This window comes from Mustela nigripes, chromosome 4 (genome assembly GCF_022355385.1).
Source record: "Mustela nigripes isolate SB6536 chromosome 4, MUSNIG.SB6536, whole genome shotgun sequence".
NCBI classification, from domain to species: domain Eukaryota; kingdom Metazoa; phylum Chordata; class Mammalia; order Carnivora; family Mustelidae; genus Mustela; species Mustela nigripes.
In genome coordinates, this window is record NC_081560.1 from 121,633,601 (window position 1) to 121,652,045 (window position 18,445).

Sequence of the window (18,445 nt, forward strand, 5' to 3'; positions counted from 1 at the left end):
CAAAAACCCCAGGAAAATATGCTTTAACCAAATTAGAAGAGATCCAAAATCGTGAGGGGGGAGAAAGGGGATAAAAAGAGGTTTAAAAAGGAAGAAAGAAAAAAGAGAGAAAAAAAAAAGAATTAAAAAAAGAAGAAAACACCTAAGAAAAATATAAAAAAGAAAAAATATATATATTAGATAAACTAGTAAAAAATCGTTAAAAAAGAAAAAGGTAACAGTTAAAAAAAAATTTACCCGAAGGCGAAAAAAGAAACAAAAAATGAAAAAGAAAAAAATTAAATTAACTGTGAGACTAAAAAAAATCACAGGGAAAAAGCAATGAGTTCCGTGCTTTGCTTTCTCCTCTTCTAGAATTTTGCTGCTCTCCTTGGTATTGAAACCGCACTCCTTGATAGGTGAACTTGGTCTAGGCTGGATTTCTTGTTGATCTTCTGGGGGAGGGGCCTGTTGTAGTGATTCTCAAGTGTCTGCCCCAGGTGAAATTACACCGCCCTTACCAGGGGCCGGTGTGAGTAATCCGCTTGGGTTTGCTTTCAGGAGCTTTTGTTCCCTGAGCGCTTTCCGTAGAGTTCTGGAGGCGGGAATACAAATGGCGGCCTCCTGGTCTCCGGCCCGGAGGAGCCGATAGCCCAGGGCCGCACTCCTCAGTGCGCGCTCAGAGAACCGCGCCCAGTTACTCCCGTCTGCCTGACCTCCTGCCGCGCTCCGAGCTCACCGAGCCTGCTACCGGTTCAAGGTCTCCCTGAGCTGCGAGCTTACTGTCAGCTCTGTCTCTGTAGCCGGCTTTCCCGTTCCAATACCCGTAAGCTCTGCGACACTCAGACACCCCCGATCCTTCTGTGACCCTGCGGGACCTGAGGTCACGCTGACCCCGTGTGGGCTTTGCCCCGGGCAGCCTCTGGAGCGATATCCCTCAGCGGAACAGACTTTTAAAAGTCCTGATTTTGTGCGCGGTTGCTCCGCCGCTTGCCATGAGCCGGCCCCTCCCCCCGGGTTCTATCTTCCCGTCGCTTTGGATTCACTTCTCCACCGGTCCTACCTTTCAGAAAGTGGTTGTTTTTCTGTTTCCAGAATTGCTGTTCCTTCTTCTCTTCGATCTGCCAATGGATGTTCAGGTGTTTGCAATCTTTAGATAAGCTATCTAGCTGATCTCCGGCTAGCTGAAGTAGTCTCAGCCTGCTACTTCTCCGCCATCTTGACTCCTCCCTATCCTAAATTGATTTTTGAAAAAGTAAAGTAGAATTTTATTTTATTTTATTTGTCTGTCATCAGCTTAGGTGCATCAGATCCCCCTCAGTCTCTTGACCTTAGCTTGAAGGTGTGTGATCCCAGGTGTCTTGATGGCATTGTCCCCAAAAGCAGTGTTTCGAGTTTCTGACCAAGATTGCCAAAGCTTACCTCGGACTGTGTCCTTCTTTAGATCCTCTTCAGCCTCTCCTTTGATTATGTAAGCCACCAAGTACTCTTCTGGTAAGCTCTTTTTAGTATAAGTCAGTCAGAGGAGGTATGTTGCTTCTAACCAAATAACCATCACAAGCACAGTGGGGAAGAGTCAATTTAGTCCACATCAGAGAATGGGGACCATATCTTCCTACCTATACATAAAGTGTGGATTTTCCCTCTCCAGTTATCAAAAGACAGTGTTAAATGCAAATTTTCCATTTAGTGTTGCAAGACTTAAGTATGAGATTTTAGCATATTTTCTCCTTTGTCATCATGGATGATTATTTTATTTTCAGCGCTCTTTTTAGAAAAATATCATCTGGTTTTCTGTACATACACTATCCAGAGATCAATCAAGATAAGGGCATTCAAATCTAATGATGCCAAAAGTTGGCCTGACCATCCTTCTAACATGTCACAACCTACAACCACTGGGTTATGTGAAGAGCTTCCTGAGAAACATGAAGTCTCTGTATTATGATACGGGAGCAGATGAAGCACTTTCATATGTGATTTTAGCATGTGATTACAGTATGTTGAAGGGTCGCTCAAATATATCACAGCTAGTAACAACAATACAAACAATAGTGATAATAATTACTGTAGCTTTTTAATGGGTGTTTCCAAAGTTCTAATAAGTAATTTGTGGGCATCACTTTGCTCCAAAACCTTAGGAGGTATAGGTATATTTATTCTGATAGAGTGTTGAAGATTCTAAAGCTTAAAGACGCTAGTAAAGATCAGAGATGTCTGTGGAACCCAGGCTTATCAAAAAGCAGAATCAGGGATCTTAAACAATTCATTATATTAGACTGCCTCTGCTGTTTTGTCAAGTGTAAGGGACTATTTAACCAGAGCGATTTTATCTCGGTTGAACAGTGATTTTGTCGTGTATGCAGTAAAACTTAAATTGACCCTTCCCCTGCTCCCCTCGCCCCCACCGCCTCCCCTCACCCAGGGGAACTTACTTAAAAGCAAGTCCAGGAAACCAGTAAAATATGGTCGATCAGTCCCTGATAACAGAGCCCAAATACAAGGGCAGGTCAGGTCAGGTGGAGATAACAGAGCCTGAATGCAGGGATGAGTCGGGCCAGGTGGAGACATCCAATCAGTGGGGCGGGCATACTGTCTCCCTAGCTACCAAGGAGTGGGGCCCCACCTTTTGGGCTCCAATTCTGATCAAGGTGATAGGCCAGTTCAAATAGCTACTATGGGGTAAATTGTAATTCAATTGGCCACCTGTGTGGGACCTAGCATGACTGTGCAGCTTTCTCTGTGTATTACATTCTCATTGGCCACCTGTGTGTGGCCAGGCTCAACCACATGGCCTTTGCTCTATAAAAGTTAGTTTGTGAGGCTAGGAGTCGTTCGCTCTCTCTATAAGAGGCGGGCCCGAATAGTCAGTTTGATTCTCGATGCTTGATGCAAAATAAAGCTTTGCTTGACTTTCGTTTTGTATCAATCTCGCTCCTTTGATCATGGACCTAACATCAAGGTAGTTTTGATTTGGAATGGTTGCACTGGTCAATTTTATGTGTTATAACATTTTCCTTCATAAGTACTTTTTTACAGAATTTCTCTTTACCTCTGTTCCTTTAGTCTCATTTATTTCTCAGCATTTATGGAAAATCATCTAGTAGGAATTCTTCGTAAATGAAATTGAGCTGCTGCACTGGTTAGAGTCTTTCCTGTGCATTTTAATAAAACATACATATGGTAATCACCATTAGGGAATTTTGATGCCAGCATATGCTATAAATTAATAACTGGAAACAGACTTCCAAAATTGAAAGTGACAACATTTAAAATAATGATTTCCTTTTAATTGTTTGTCTATAATTATTTTTAAGCTATGATGTAGGGGACTAATTAGGTACAAGATATCAAGACAGAGAAGGGACAAGACTGATGAATTGAACTTATGAAATTCCTGGGGATAAAGAATGAATTAGCCTTGGAAGAAGAATTATCTACTAGACTTGCATTTTGAGTATGATTAAAAAGAATGACAGGCTAAATTTATGTTTTTTATCTCTGAAACCTAACATTCTCAGCATCAGCTTTTTAAATACGTATAATACATAAATTGAAAGGCATGCTTCATAAATATATAAAACTAAAAATCAGGGAATGTTTAAGAATATACTAGGGGCGCCTGGGTGGCTCAGTGGGTTAAACCGTTGCCTTCGGCTTGGGTCATGATCTCAGAGTCCTGGGATCGAGCCCCGCATATGGCTCCCTGCTCAGCAGAGAGCCTGCTTCCCCCTCTCTCCCTCTGCCTACCTCTCTGCCTACTTGTGATCTCTGTCTGTCAAATAAATATAAAAAAAAAAAAATCTTAAAAAAAAAGAATATACTAATTATGTCTGTTGTAGAGATAAAATCAGGAAATCCTTTACTTACTAAAATTTCCCTGTTTTCTTCCATATGCAAGTCTTCTCTATTTATTCAACATTAACCTTGTCACTGCATGGCCCAGCTAAGAGCCATCCATAGTAATCTCTTTAGATGCTATTTTCTTGAATATCTGTCTGTGATGTTTGATGTTTCTACCACCTGCTGCCTTTCTTGAAACCCCTCTGGCCTTTGGACAACAGGCCATTATTACACAAATTTTACTCCTGTTTCTACAGCCTCTTCAACTGGCTGTTCCTTTCTCTCATTCACTGAATGAAGGACTTCCCTTAAACTCAGTCTTTGCTGCTCTCCTCCCCTGCCTCTTCCTGGAAGGTACAAAGCCAGAGGGCCCTGGGAGCTTGTTAATTCTCCTCTTTGGGCAAATTAACAAGTAACCAGGTCATTGGATCTGGGTTGGTTCAGTGGATCTCAACTGACTATCCCCAGTCCAGGCTGCTTGGCTCTATCAGCCTCCTGCTTTTAGGCCTTATTTCCCTGACCAGGAAGATCCACTGTTATGTGGTCAATGAATTTTTCCTTTTCCTCATTTCCAGATTCTGTTTACATATGTAGAGTAGTACTGTTATGACCCCTGATTTGAGCACCTTTGATGGGGTGTTCAAGTATGTGCAGATTAAAGTTCTCTCTGTGGGTTACAGAAGCTAGAGAGGTAGTTCTTTCTTTGATGCCTTTCTGCCTGATCTCCCCAATTAAACCTCATTTGCATTTATACCAGATGATGCTAGTGATCCTTTGCAAAATAATAACCATTGGATTAAGTGATCATTCTGTATGACATCTTCCAAAATCTAAAAGCCAAGTCCTCACCATCCTTCAAAAGTTTAGTTCTTTATTTCCAACTACTTTCTAGATTTAATTTATGATACCTGGCATCAAAAATATAAAATTATTTTTTATTTCTTTCTCTTTATGGCAAGTCTTCAAGTCCTATCAAATTCTCTCTTACATATGTTCTACATCTTCCCCATCTAGCTGGCTGGTGATGGTTAATTTCATGTGACAACTTCATTGGACTAAGAGAAGTCCAGATAGCAGGTAAAACATTATTTTTGACTGCGTCTGTGAGGACGTTTTGAGATCTGAATCAGCAGACCAAGCAGAGAAGAACATCATCACCAATGCAGGTGAGTGTCTTCCAATCTCCTTGAGGGCCTGAATAGTGGGAAAAGATGGAGGAAGGTGGAATTTTCTCTGGGGGAGAGCTGGGTCATCCATTTTCTTCTGACATTGGTGGTCCTGGTTCTTGGGCTTCAGACTCAGATGGGAGTTCACACCATCACCATTGAGCTCTGTTGGTTCTCAGGCCTTTGATTTTGGACTGGAACTATACCACCAGCTCTCCTGGGCCTCCTACCCACAGACAGCTGATTACCAGGCTGCTCACTCTCCATAATCATGTGAGCCCATCCCTTATAATAAATCTTCTTCAGTATCTTAACCAGTTCAATTCCATTGGAGAAACCTAAGCCCAATACTAATTCATGCCTAGATTCTTCTTTTTTCTTTTCTTTTCTTTTTTTTTTAAGATTTTATTTTGAAAGAGAGAGAGAGAGCAAGTGCCCAGAGGGGGAGGAGAGGAGAAGCAGACTCCCTGCTCAGCAGGGAGCCCAATGTGGGACTTGATCCAAGGACCCTGAGATCATGACCTGAGCAGAAGGCAGATGGTTAATGACTGAGCCACCCAGGTGCCTTAGACAAATCTTTTAATGTTCATTCTCTATTCTTTCTCTCTCCAAGCTATCCTATGTGCTGATTTTTGTCATGTTATTTCCCTGCCCCCTCCCAAACAGACAAGAGAAGCCTACAAACATTTATTCCCTTTATCAGTATTTTTTTTTTTTTAAAGATTTTATTTATTTGACAAAGAGAGATCACAAGTAGGCAGAGGCAGGCAGAGAGAGGAAGGGAAGCAGGCTCCTTGCCGAGCACAGAGTCTGATGCGGGGCTCGATCCCAGGACCCTGGGATCATGACCTGAGCCGAAAGCAGAGGCTTTAACCCACTGAGCCACTCAGGCGCCCCCCTTTATCAGTATTTTAAATAGCTGTGAAGATGTACACATACGGATGTACACACAGACATGTGTGTGCACATACACACAGGGAACATCCTGAACGTTCAGATTTCTGTTGTTTGCAGATGCCTGAATTCATTAGGTTTTTGGGGAAAAATACAAAAAATATACTTTTAAACAAGCATCTCAAGTGACTGTCAAGTGGCTCAAAGACCATGTTCTGGATGGTACATTTTTTAACCGCTTTTGAATGTCTTCCTTGTTCTATTACCATTAATTCTCTGTTACATCATTCTGCTCTGGACTCACTTTGTAAATTCCTTCCCCCAGCATTTCCTTCCGAGTTTCAACACCCCGCCCACCCCCCAGATCCTCTGTCCATCCCTCTTCTACCTGCCTAACAGAAGGGATTAGCAGACAAAATACATTAGCAGACAAAAAAACTGCTTCAACTGAAGTCTTCATTTCCCAGCTCGATCAATAAGTGATTTAATCTGGCACAGTAATATATTCTCTTTAAAGTCAAACTATGCATTTTATGCTTAGTTTTAATCAAACTAATGCTTCTATGCTTAGTTTCTCTATGCTTCTCTTAATCAATTAGCTACATACTTTTTTTGGTGTTACTGCTTATTTTTATATTTAGGCATCAAGTTTTCTTCACTAGAATACAAACTCTTTGATGACCATGGTATCACCTTCCAGATTCTTCTCCACTTAGCATTTAGAAAAACACTTATGCCTTTCTAGTACTCAACATATGTATTTAATGTACAGTTTTATCATGATCCCTGTAGCAGTAATATAATGTTTCAGGGGCCATGGGCCTGGGTGGCTCACTGGGTTAAGTCTCTGCCTTCAGCTCAGATCATGATCCCAGGGTCCTGGGATTGAGCCCTGTATCAGGCTCTCTGCTCAGCGGGGAGTCTGCTTCCCCCTCTCTCACTGCCTGCCTCTCTCCCTACTTGTGATCTCTCTCTCCCTGTCAAATAAATAAATAAAATGACCATAGATGTTGCAAGTAAAACAATCACTTAAAAAGTATTAGTCTGTTTGAAAATGTATATATATGTTTATACATATAATGACATGAATATATTGCTCTAAAAAAGTTTATATAATATGTAGTTATATAAATACACCTCCCATACACTCACATATATAATTGCTTGACTTCTTTTGTTCTTACAGATCTCTCAACGTGTCTATTAATATAATTTAAGCTATTGTTCTTAAAAACAACATCTTTCCTGCATAAAAGAATTATAGTCTAGGTTTTCATGTCTTTTATATAAATTATCTCGGCTACATGTCTTTTTTAAAAGATTTTATTTATTTTTTTGACAGAGAGAGAGACAGTGAGAAAGGAAATGCAAGCAGGGGGAGTGGGAGAGGGAGAAGCAGGCTCCCCACTGATCAGAGAGCCAGATATGGGGCCCCATCCCAGGACCCTGGGACCATGACCTGAGGCAGACACTTAACGACTGAGCCACCCAGGTGCCCCTCAGCTACATGACTGTAATCATGAACACTAGCATTAGTCTAAGAATAATAATAATTACAAGAGGAACCACAAAGACTTACCCATCCAGTGACACCTGATTTTAGGGTCTTAACAACACGGTATTCTGTATTCCATACTGTATGTCTGTTTACCACTTTTATTTTGGAATGCCCTAGATTCTTTTATTTGGCCATATATCTAACAATTTATTATCACTTCCTATGCTTAACTCATAAAGTGTCTTTGTAAATGTGATACAAGTCACAATCATTAAGAAGAAGAAGACTATTATGGTTCTATTAATTATTCCAAGTTAAGAATTACATCGATGTTGGCCCAAATCAATCATTACAAGATCTAAGAGTTAAGTACAACAGGATTTTTAGTATAAATAATAGATGTCCAAAAGGTAAAGTTGAGTAGATCAACAGAAAACGCAATAGCATTTCTTTGATAGAAAGCATTAGAGCATGTCATCAAACATAGCTAACCAGGCAAATTCTCTATCGCCCTGGCAAAGTAGTATTCCCTATTTCCCCCTGACGTAGATGATATCCAGACCATCTTCCATCCTATTCTCTCCTTTAGGATCCATCTCAAACTTCATATTCTCTGAGTTTCTGAGAAACTGAGGCACTACGAAATTGGGTATCACATCCTTGCCTTTGAAACTCACAGACTTGACATATTTATTCCCCATGTGACAGGGACAATGGGTGATTAAGGTAAGGTAAAAAACGAGATGAGTTTTTAAATGAGCCTCATAAAAGAATTACTTGGAGAACAAGAACAGAAGGACCTTTTAAACAAAGGGAACAGTATAAACAAAAACAGTAAGGTAGAGTCCTTGAGATTAGAGAAAACACCTCCATCAATATGGAGACTGAGAGATGCAGGGACCTAGGAAATGCTGAGCAGGCTGGAGAGCCCCCTCCTGTTGAGAGGATGACAGTTACAGAATGGCCATCCTACACATATTCCTTCCGTGTGGCACTTCTCTCCATATGCTTTTCATTTTTAAAATATCACGCTAAAATGTATTTTTGTGTAGTTAATGGGCAGTTATGTCTATTTTTTTTTTCTTCTAAAAATAATCCATTGGTAAGTCTGTAGGCATGTTAAAGCTGGTCAAAGTAGAATCTGTCACTAAGAGAAAGGAATGTTCATTTTCTATTTGTTATGAGATAAAAATAAAAAAAAAATCAATCTGACAGCCATCTAAATCTTTAGCAAAATAGTAGAAAGACTTGTACATTCTTGCTCTATAGAGAAGAGCTGACCTTGATCATGTTATAACAGAGTGTGGAGGGCCAGTGGACACACACACATTAACAGTATAAAGAATCAATGTATTTAGTAGAAAAATTCTGGTAATTTCCTGCCTATTTTTAGCGGCTGAGATAAATGGTATGCTTATGTTATCCAGATAATTGCTTCCATTTTCTATTTCTGGAAATGATAGCTCTATAATGTATATGACTTAACAGATTTCACTTCTGTGCATAGTTTCATGTGCATTTAACAGAGCTCAGTTGGTCTCTGTTGAAATGGTATTTTTTTCTGAAGCAAAAGATAAACAGTTTCTCCTTCATAGTTTTGGAATTTCATTATTAATCGGATGATGTTGCTCTCAGAAACAGAATATAAGGTAGCAAAAATATTGTGAATCAGCAAATGAGCTCCATTTGAATCTCAATTTTTCAATTCTGCCTGGAAAGGCAAGAAAAAATTAAATTATTAACTGTACTAATTAAACAAAAGTTCCCAAGAATAAAGAAATTATATCCGCTGTCTTAGGCGCTAGGGCTTAAACTTAGGTATAAGTTAAGGAGAACAATTTTAAGAATTCCTAGGATTTTAGTTTTAGTTGATCATGGAAGTCATATAACATGTTTTCCTCATGGGGGCGACTGGGGGCTCAGTCAGTTAAGCATCTGACTGGCTCAGGTCATGATCTCAGGGTCCTGGGTCTGAGTCCTGCATTGGGCTCCCAGCTCGTGATTCCCCCCCTCCACTTTCTCTGCCTCTTCCCTTGCTCTCTCTCTCTCTTTCTCAAATAAATAAAATTTAAAAAAATGTTTTCTTCATGGAACATTATTTTTTTCCTAATACATGTGAAAAAATATGTATTATAATCTGTACCCTCATTTAGAGGGGTTGATCACGCATCTTTGTTATTGGTTCAACAAATCACTTTTGGGGTCAAAGGAAGAACACTGCCTCAATGCACTTGGTTTCTGAAATGGATTTCATAAAATTCCATTACCATTTTTAAATCACATTCCCAAGCATAGCTATTTTGCACAATTCAATTGTTTTCTTGCACAGGTAAATATTTATTTCATTAAAAATGTAACTGTTTCAACTGTTTATTTATATATATTTACATATACCTAGAATGTCAGAGCCAAAAATCCAATAAAGGATATAATGGTATTAGCTTTCACAAAGTAGTCTCCAAGTTTTAAAGTAATAAAGTCTGAATATAGTTTCTAAAATCATGGTTATGCTTTTATAGAACAAATACAAGACCTTGAACATTCGAGGTTTTAGGACTGAGGAAATGAACGTGTGAGATGCTGTGATGTTGTCACCCAACTTATATGAGGAACACTTTTTAAGTCAGTCAATCACAGCTAAAGAGTCATTAGCATTACTTGTCACAGACCTTCTGTTTGGAACCAGAAAAGCCAAGGAAATGAAATGTATTACAAGCTTATACCCTACAGCAAAACTATAAAATGGAATCAATAGCGTTTGAATTGTTTTATCACCAGTTTAAGGTTTATCTTAATTGTCTTGTCACTTATCCTTGATTGAAAGGCTAGTTATTGAATCAAAACACAATGATCTATTCATAAAAAGCTGGGATTATTTTCTTCCACATTTAAAGATAATTATAATTTTACCATAAAAGAAGAATTGCACTTCAATTGTGGAACTGCATAAACCAAATTATACAGCAATGAGCTAGTTAAAAAGGTGAGTAATATTGCTTTTGCTCTGTATAAGATGAAAAATATGGTGATGACTTTGTGGCAGAAATACTGACATCTGTTTCTGCAGAGGTTCTTGCATACAGGTCCCGTGGGATCTCTCCGGGAACAACAATGTTCCACCCTGAAAACCCAGGAGGGACTGAGGCTTCTGGGGAGATGGAGAATGGAGATGGACACAAAAGAAGACTCATAATGTTGGAATAATACTAAAAACATGAATGCCTTTGCACTTGTCTTTCCCTCATGAAATAAAGGTATTCATTTGGTCAATAATAATGCTCATTGAGAGCCAAGCAGGAAATATACAGATGCCTGACTGTTGGTTTCCTCTTGTCCCCTTAGTCGAAAGACAAGCCAGTCTCCAGCTTTTAATGTTTGCCTTTTACCCTCATCCAGGTGATCCCTGGATCGACAAAAGCTAGCACTCACCCATGTCCCAAATCGGGACCTTGGGTAGCATTCTCCAGGTCTCTGGCCTGTATAATTCTGCAGGAGCAATCTCCTTCTGGAGGGGCTGTTCCTGGCCTCTGCTCCAGCCATGGTAAAGACTGTCTGCACTATTGCCCCCATCTGGCCGCTCTTGGACACGGATACCCTGTGTCCCTGACCCACGGCCCCTGTGGTCTCAGACATCAGTAACGGGAAACTTGAGATGAAGAGTTTGTACTCTCAGAGCCTCCTTTTCTGGGGATGAATGTGTTGTGGAGCAGAAGCGCAAACCCAAGTTGACGACTTTTTCCTCCCAAAGGAATACTTCAGAGAAAATCACTGCTAAATCTCCCTTCACTTGATCGCTTTTCCTCTCCTTGGCAGTAAGGGTTTATAAAGTGGTGATCTGCTGTGCTGTTTGTTTTATTTTAAATCTCTTTGACAACATCTATCTATCTCTTGCACATCTCTGTCATTTTAGGTCTGCTGTATCTTGGTCCTTTTTCTAAATTTCCAATCGAATACGGAGTTTCTCATCATTTCTAATACATAGTCACTAGTGGTGTTTGGAACTGTCCTTTCAAACTTCCTCTGCTCATTCTTCAGGGAGCTGATCACAGGTTGGGCTGTTTGAGAAGACGTCTCTGATCATTCATGTGCTAGCTACTCACTCTTCTGTGAACGCATCACCAGTAGCCACCATACCCCACGACAATGTGGTATTATGTTGTCACAAGTTGATGTGTCGTTCAGGCATTGAAAACAAGGCCTGAAACTAGCAACTTCGTTTCATTATCTCTGGTCCTAAAATCCTAGGAAACACCTGGCACATAAAAAATGCTAATGTTCAATGCCAAGACACTGGAATGGTCTCGATGGCAAAGGAAAACAATTCTCTGTAAGGCCTGCACTCGTGACTGATAGGCAAAGTCTAGAGCTTGTTGAATAGGAAGGAAGGAAAAAAAAAAAAAGAGAGGGATCTATCATATTTGTGGCTTATTGGGATACATTTTATTTCAACTACTTTTATTTTAGTACTAAGCTAATGAGCTAGTTGAGCCATTCTCTTCATGATTAGTTTTCCATTCTGGGGAAAGTTTGCTCTTTAAGAATGCTTTCTGGGGGCGCCTGGGTGGCTCAGTGGGTTAAAGCCTCTGCCTTCGGCTCAGGGCATGATCCCAAGGTCCTGGGATTGAGCCCTGCATCGGGCTTTCTGTTCAGCAGGGAGTCTGCTTCCTCCTCTCTCTCTGCCTGCCTCTCTCCCTACTTGATCTCTGTCAAATAAATAAATAAAATCTTTTTAAAAAAATGCTTTCCGTTAATTTGGGTTATTTTATTCGTTCTTTCATTTGGTCATATATTTATTATAACTGCCCAAATGGTTAATGGAGTTTAACTATAAAAGCAGGTAAGGAAAGCAAAATATATCTAGAAACCCTGTATGAAAAATCTAAAGCACACGAGCGAAACCTTCATCCTAAACTTGGTAACAGCTAACACAGTATGAAAGCCTGAGAGGGTTAGAGAGCTCTCATTCTCTAAAATTCATCAACTGTGAAACAATTCCACTGATTCAACAATTATTTCGAATATCCTTGGATTAAAATGTGTATTTAGGGAATAGAAGAAGATGATTGAGGCAAAATGTAATATCCGAATCTTCCCGAATCGCGCCTCATTGCAGACAGTCAGGGATTTGAATGGCCAAGTACTGGGGACAGGATACCGCGGGAGTCTTGCTCCCCCACGTGTCCTGCTGAGTATGCCAAAATTGCATTGCTTGGACCTTTTATTCCTACCAGGGACACAGAATTATTTACGCAGCTGGTAAATCTGAAAAGTGAGATAATGATACACAGAAATGCATGGCACAGTCCCGCTGTTTCTGAGATGACTGTTACTCTTATTTGCTATAAAAGTGGCAGAGTCTCCAAGCTCCTTGTTCCCTGCCCCCACTGTTGTCTACTCCACTTAAGGCAGGGCTGGCCTGGCCCTACACCCACTACAGGTCTGGAGCTCAGGGACCCATGTCATATGCTGTGTGCTACGCTGATACACCTAATACTTCTTTGTGAGTAATGAGGTCCTTAGTCTCTGACCTGGAAGTCTCTCTTATCAGCAGCCATGGAACTAAATTATTAAAGTGTACAGTAATTTTTGTGGGAGTCTCTTGCTTCTAGGTCTCCTCAGTATCACATGTATGTAATTAGGATAATATCCTAGCAACCAGACCAAAAACCCGCAGATAATTTCTCCAGCTAAGTACCCGCAACAAGCTAACCTCCAAACCCAGAACATGAGCCACAGGAGAAAACAATGGACAGAAACAAGATCTCTGTATTGTCAGCAAGTATGGTAACAGCCACTGTTTTTAGGGAAGCTGAGAGATGGCTAAGCATTTCTGTTGACCTGAGAGCCAGTGAGTCTCAAAGTTGCCATTGTGCATTAAATGGAAATGTGACTAAGGTAATAGGAAAGCAATAAGGCAAAACTTCACACTATGGAGAAAGGGGAAACCCTGAGAACAGAATATAAACTGAGCAGGACAGGGACAGCAGGGCAAAATGAGAGAGAGAGAGAGATTGTCCAATGAAAGTGGGAGTGCACAAACAAGAAGATTTCTAAAAGTAAAAGGTTATTATTTCTTCTTATCGCTTTGTGAAAATAACTGAAAGAATAGTCTAGAGCTAGAAAAGCTGCCTTATCCTACCTTCCTTTTCTGAGTGTGGAACAAATAAATTCGCTGAAACATGAAAAATAGAAAAGAACCATGGTCAAAGTCCACACGGTTTAAAAAAAAAAAAAAAAGAACAGTGATCAAAACAATGGCTCTTAAAAAAATAAAGGTATTTGAGTGCTGTGAAGTGTGTAAACCTGGTGATTCACAGACCTGTACCCCTGGGGATAAAATATAAGTTTATCAAAAATAAAAAATTAAAAAAAAAATAAAGGTATTTGAAAAGAATATGCAAACTGTAACTTAGTATGTTGAAACAAATTAAAATGGTTTATGAAAAAAAGAGAAGTCCTGTAGGAAAAACATGTATCAGAATTTAGAAAAACTCATAAAGTAAAATCTTAAAAAAATCCAAGTCAATGAAGAAATTTATTAATGAGATAGAAAGAAAAGGATATAAACAATAGGAAATGATTCATTACTTGCATATTTGGAGTGTCCTATGATGAAAAACAAGTTAATAAAATAGAAAAAAAATTAGAATTCAAGAAAAATTTTCTGAAATAAGGTTAGAATGCCTATACTATCTATATAGGTAGAAAATCACTCAGAATAGCCAAAATGGAGAACATTCCAATAAAACCACTGAACTTTAAAGAAAAAAAGAGAAATTCTTTGGAAACTCAGAAGTAAAACCAACTTGCATTGGAAAAGAAATCCAGATTGTCATTATACTTTTGGGCAGCAGTATTTCATGGGAGTAGAAAATGGACTGAGATATTTAAGACAAAGAAAATCTTGTTTGTTTGTTTGTTAAAGGTTTTATTTATTTATTTGAGAGAGAGAGAGATTGAGAACATGAGTTGCAGAGAAGGGACAGAGGGTGAGGGAGAAGCAGACTCCCCATGGAGTGTAGAATCTGACTCTGGGCTCCCTCCCAGGACCGTGAGATCACAACCTGAGCTGAAACCAAGAATTGGATGCTTAACTGACTGAGCCACCCAGGTGCCCCAAGGCTTTCATATCTAGCCAAATTTACATTCAATTTCCGGGTCCACAGATAAACTGTCATTAATGCACAAAAATATCGGTAATGCTATTCTTGTAAGCCTCCTGTGAGGAGTCTACCTCAGGACAAACTATAGATAATTGGATGACTGATTATCTTGTAGATATTAACAATCCTTCTTCAGATGCAATGTGTGGGAAAAGTAGATGAAGCAGAAACACTGTTCACAGTAGGAGATACACAGTAGCGGAAGGGCCAAGTGGATTATGTAAAGTAAAAGTAAGAGAACAAGATCAAAATCTGGCCCACACATTGTTCTGGCAAGTAGAATTTTGTCAGAGGGGAGCCTCATCCATTTGCTTAGTGTTGAAGGACAACTTGCCATTTTGTTTACAGATCATATCTCCTTTCTTTTCAGCTACCACAGGATTGAGTAGTTCAACAGAGACCATATGACCCTTAAAACCCAAACTGTGATTTCGGTGGCCACATCTGGAGTATGACAGTGAATCAACATGTTTTTTTGAAAACCAGGAAATAGAAGGAAAGAACCAAACATTTTTTCCTCTCTTTAGTATAGAAGGATGACCTCAGGGTAATCAAATATTCAATGCAGAGAAGTTTCTTTTTATGGAAATATTTGGCTACTACAAACAGAGGAGATGGAAGGACAGAATCAGTAGATAGGACTTGACTACTGGTGCTGGTGGCCATCAGGAAAGGAAAGTCATAGGGACTGGCATGTCTTTCTGAGGAAGCAGTGGATATCACCTACAACTTATTTGTTTAAAAAAACAACCTACATCTAACCAAGCATCTAGCTCTATCATTTTACAGGAAATAAAGGAGATAAAGAAAAATATGAAATGACACCTTAGAAGTGTGCTCATTGAAACCTGGGCTTTAGAAATCTCATTTCTTGAACAAAGAAACATAAAAGGAAATTAAAAGATGTGGTGGGAGGGAAGCCTATATTTTAAAAGAGACACTTGAAATACTTTTCAACCAATTGTAATATATAGACCTTATTAGGATTCAGATATGAATACATTTTTAATATAATATGGACTGGATATTCATTGATATTGAGGAATTTTTATTAATTTGGGAGGAGTAATAATGGTGTTATGAATAAGTTTTGAGTCCTTATCTTTAAAAGATACATATTCAGATATCTGAAGATGAAATATTGTGTCTCTGATGTGCTTCAAAATAATAAGGGAGGGAATGATGGAGAGCACCATTGGTTAAGTTGCATAGCTGACACTTGAAGGTTCATTATGATATTCTTTGGAATTTTATGTATGCTTGAAATGTCCATACTAAAAGATTAGAATGTTTTAAAGATTCCTAGTGTCAAAGTTATGAAATGAGTTCTGAAATTACTCTATTATAATTATTAAATTGCATTTAAATATTAAATCCAGTCACAACATAGTTTTGAAACTTACTTTGAAAATGAATTTCATTAACAAATTGTTGGCAAAGAAATTACAATACTTCTTCAATGAATCAAAATTCTTTTGTTTATTGATTTTATTTATGTGACATATGGCAGAGCTGAAGACCATGGGACAGCTAATTCTAAAGGAAAGATAAACCTTTAGACAATTAATTAATTAACCTAATTTACATAATGGCTTTATTTTTTGCATAGCTAATGAACTAGGGATTCATTATAGGCCATAACAGTCATTGATAAATGAAACTTTTAAATATGTGAGTTTGTATTTCAGACTCTAGAGGCAAAGGTCAGTCATGAAATGTTGATAACAGTATTAAAAGCCTCAGGCATTAAACAAACTAACATTTAGCTTTCAGATCTCATGCTCTTCTGAAAAGCTACTTCACGCATCTGCTAAATGGTCTCAGCTCTCCACACATACTTGGGCACATGTAAGTATACATAGGTATATTAGCTAAATTTTATTAACCTAGATTAGATTTAAAGTAATGAGAACTAGTTATATCCTATTCACATATGAGATATCGATATCTCTTTATTACTAGAAATTGGAGCTATTTCCTGAAAAATGCCAAGTTTGACAACCTCAATATTTATCAGATTTTTCTTTCTAAATACAACTGTTCATTTTTTTCAAAGAAGGATGACAAATATAGTTTTCAAATAGTTTCCGTATTTCCCACGTTGTAGTAAGGTAGTCTGCATTATGTTATTTAGAACTACTCTAACCTCTGGACTCCTGGTTTAGTCAACTCAAATGACAATTTAAAGGTTTCTCTATATTTTGTAAAAATAATTGTCTACAGTTTAAAGATGTTAAGAACTCAGGAAACTGGCCTGATATTTCTTAAATAATTATGCAAGTGATGAATAATCATTGAGGATGACATAATTCCCTTAATTTCAAAGTCACACCATGTATATCTGATTTTTTCCAAATGACTTGGTTGTACCTTTCTGAATAACTGTGTAGCCCTCCACACTAGATCAGTGAGTGAGACTTGAAAGAAATAAAAAAGGAGTGATAACTGTTAGGATCATCAATTACTGTGCTGGTAGAGAAAATTCTAGGGCACATCTCTTGCCTTTTCTATCCACCTTTCTCTTCTTTCTTCCACCTCCTGGGTTATGTGGCTCTGGCTTTACGCCTGTAACCACGCTGGGGTTCTCATAGGCTCTTCATTTCCCCCTCCCCTTCTAAAGATGCTGATTATTGGAGTGTTGGTGTACAATGTCCAGGAAGGACCCCAGAATGAAAGGAGTCTGTTTCAGAGCCTGTTTCCCACTTCATGCTCTCTTTGAGCCTCCGTTCCACTAACAGTTAAGTTCAATTTGGTTTTCTTGGGTCTTCTAAATTCTAAAAGACCTGGTGTGATTATAAAAAGATGAACTGCCCAAAGTGCAAATAAGTATTACCTCAACATACAGAAAGGAACAGTATTTATCTTGTTATTAGTAATATCTCACAGAATCTCTGCTGGCGCCCTTCACAGACTGGCCTTACTTGCTCTCTTGTGTCGGTAAACTATATCACACAGATGTTGGAGAAAGATTCTGGAGTCAAAAGCTGTCTGCTTAAATCTCTGGGTTTTCATTTACCAACAGTGTCATTTTTAAAAAGTCACTTAACCTTTTCTTATCTTGTCTTTGTAAAACGGGAATAATAATTTTCATCTCCTAGAAATGGGTGTGAATTAAATATAATGCTACATAAAACTTACAATAAATGTTAGTTGCTTTTTTAAGATGCATTTTCCTCTGTGCTAAGAAAATCTGTAAGTACAAGAGACCACAAGATTCAGAGAATGTGGAGCAGTCCTGTACCCATGAACAATATATGTTCCAGAAAGTTCAACAGAGCCTTATGGTGGGATTAAGAATAAAGTTGATTCTAGAAATATCATATACCTAGTTTGAAGATGGTACATTATTACTCTGATATATCAGGAGTATGAAATCACTCCCTGCACTGTCCTCTATCAGCTGTTAAAATGTATGGGCAGTCAGCTCCAAGTACTACTGATCTCCCTCTGTTTTGTATGGATAACTTTTGGACATGTATTTCATCAGCAAATGAGCAGAAGAACCATAAAATCCTTACAGAATTCTTAAGTAATGTAACTTACTTTTTGAAGGGACTCGGAGATTGGCAAGAACCACTTCTAGGGAATCAGCCTGGACTCGAAGTACGTAGCTTGTCCTGGTCTCATAATCCAGGGGGGCATTCACATAGATAACACCTGTGATGTTGTTAATTCCAAACATATCTGCAATTAAAATATAGTTCTTTGGTAATTTCCTTCTCACTATAAGAAAAAAAAAGAGAATTCTCTTTAAAAGGTACTGTGATTTTAAAAATGTGACTTGTTAACAGGAGTAATGCATAAAAGTTACAGGAATCTAGCTTTTGGAAACTATGTTCCATCTCTTCAAATTATCATCAGTGTATACTTAAGTGAAACTCTTAATTTTCTAGTTATGTTGA

General features: G+C 38.6%; 1 protein-coding gene across 1 annotated transcript in view; it reads right to left on the reverse strand.

The window, feature by feature from the left end:
- Positions 1-18,445, reverse strand: part of PCDH15 (protocadherin related 15) — a 784,172-nt gene that overhangs the window by 133,762 nt on the left and 631,965 nt on the right. Inside the window, exon 25 of the mRNA XM_059397646.1 lies at positions 18,087-18,227. Within this exon, the coding sequence (XP_059253629.1) occupies positions 18,087-18,227 (141 nt within the window). The remainder of the gene's footprint in view (positions 1-18,086; positions 18,228-18,445) is intronic.